General features: G+C 37.2%; 1 protein-coding gene across 1 annotated transcript in view; it reads right to left on the bottom strand.

The window, feature by feature from the left end:
- LOC121812652 (Fc receptor-like protein 5) overlaps positions 1–1,364 on the bottom strand; it is a 32,157-nt gene extending 30,793 nt beyond the window's left edge. The window contains exon 1 of the mRNA XM_042215425.1: positions 1,032–1,364. Within this exon, the coding sequence (XP_042071359.1) occupies positions 1,032–1,062 (31 nt within the window). The 5' untranslated portion in view covers positions 1,063–1,364. The remainder of the gene's footprint in view (positions 1–1,031) is intronic.
- Positions 1,365–1,996: the final 632 nt, after the last annotated feature.

The raw sequence follows: 1,996 nt of genomic DNA, 5'->3' as shown, positions 1-1,996 counted from the left end.
AAAACTACCATGGTACAACAGTACCAAATATGACACTATCTATTGCTGTAAGTGATGTACTGAACAGAATTTTTTTAAAAATTGTTGATGGAATAAATATGTCAACTTATAATTTAGTTTTTTTTTTCTATGTACATACCAGTTACAGTGATGTTGACAGAGTTGCTTTTTTGTATTCCTCGATGTTCACACCAGTATTCTCCACTGTCAGCTGATGGATATGCATTAATCATTTTGCAAGGTCCAATCGATGTTTCCCAGTTTGAAGCACATGTTCTAACACCTCCATTTATCTTTTTCATCACTTTCCATCCAGTCAGCCCATTTAGCCCTTCACAGCTGATAGTGATAGGCTCTGATTGAAAGAACTGCTGCCTGTTTGGAACAACTTGAGGAAAACCTGAATCTGAGACAGAAAATCAAATAAAGACTCTTTTTAAAAATATCTAGCAGCAATAAATCTCTCTCTATATATATCTCGCTATACATTTTCTGTGATTAAATAATGAATTGGAGAAAGTGAAGTGGCTTCAGTTAATTTCAAAATAATAATTTCAACAAAATAGTAAATAAACATATGCAAGTGGTTATTTCAGAAGTGTTTTAGAGCTGTATTATAGCTCTATTTTAGCTGGAAAATAACAACTGCAGTAGTTTCAGAAACTAAATATTGTTAAAAGATATATAAAATTTATTACACACCTACACACACACACACAGAGTTAAAAATACGCAAAAAAAAAGACTTAAACTTACTATATGCTTGAGAATCACTGGATTCAGCTACTATAACCAGCAGCAACAGAACATTCATCACTGAACAGATTGAGAATAACAATTTTAATATTTAACATATTTTTTGTCCATCATTAGTAATAAGTCCTATGCATTTATTAGTGAGCATTTTCACATGTCCAAATGAGTACATGCAAATATAAGGGTGCATTTTGGATATATTAATTTCCCTTGCATGCACTTTCTCTGTTGCAGACTCAATATCTTTTTTATAAACAGACAAGATCAGTACTCACAGAGTCTGATGGTGGGAAATCTGACCTCCATGTTGTCTTGGTGCTGAGTGCATGAGCATCAGACTGAACTGAGGATATATTCTCTTGTAAGAACTTCCTCTTCCTGTGGTGACTGAGGCCCAACAGGGTTCCATTTCAGTCACATGTGATTGCATCTTCCTGTAGCCTGCTTTATGCCATTGTATTTATTGAATTTCATGTTTTATCAATTATATATAATCGGGGTGCAACATGTATCGGTATTGAACTGTTCGATACAGTGCTTTCAGTACGCATATGCATCAACATATTTCATCATCAACATCAACATCAACAATTTTTTTTTAATTTATTGTATCAACTTTTTTTCTGACAAGGCTGTCTGTGTTGAGAGCTCAGTGGATCTGCATTCGACTTATCCGCCTAGGCTGCACTGTCGAGCAGTGTTGCCAACTTAGTGACTTTGTCGCTATATTTAGCGAGTTTTCAGACCCCCTTGGTGACTTTTTTTCTAAAAAGCGACTAGCGATAAATCTGGCGACTTTTTCTGGTGTTATTGGAGACTTATTTATGACGACTTTTTGACGTGAAAGCGCGTATCGCTCTTACTCTCAACAAGCAGCGGTGCTGCCTTGGGCACTTTGTCCGTGCCAAAGCGCTCACAGGCGGAGGATAGTCCTCCCCCAGCTGCTATCAGGGCAGGAGATGTGCACACCTGATGTGCGTCAAAACTGCAAATGAATCGCACATGAGCGAAGCCGCTGCTCACGCACTGACTGTAATGCAGTCCTTCTTTTACTGTTGTTGCTGTTTTGTGGATCACAAGGTTTAAAACTACTTATAAACACACACACAAAAAATTTTCGGGAGGGGCACTGAAATTCGGTATTTATTTTGTATTCATAAGAATACAAAATAAAATATCTCTTTTCCACACTGTCAGCCGTGTTGGCCCTGGCTTATCACAGTAACAGCTCTGCAGGGTG

This window comes from Haplochromis burtoni, unplaced genomic scaffold (assembly GCF_018398535.1).
Source record: "Haplochromis burtoni strain Fernald_Lab_line unplaced genomic scaffold, NCSU_Asbu1 Contig_717, whole genome shotgun sequence".
NCBI lineage: Eukaryota > Metazoa > Chordata > Actinopteri > Cichliformes > Cichlidae > Haplochromis > Haplochromis burtoni.
Note: the sequence above shows the minus strand (reverse complement) of the source record. Positions and strands in the feature narration are given on the sequence as shown.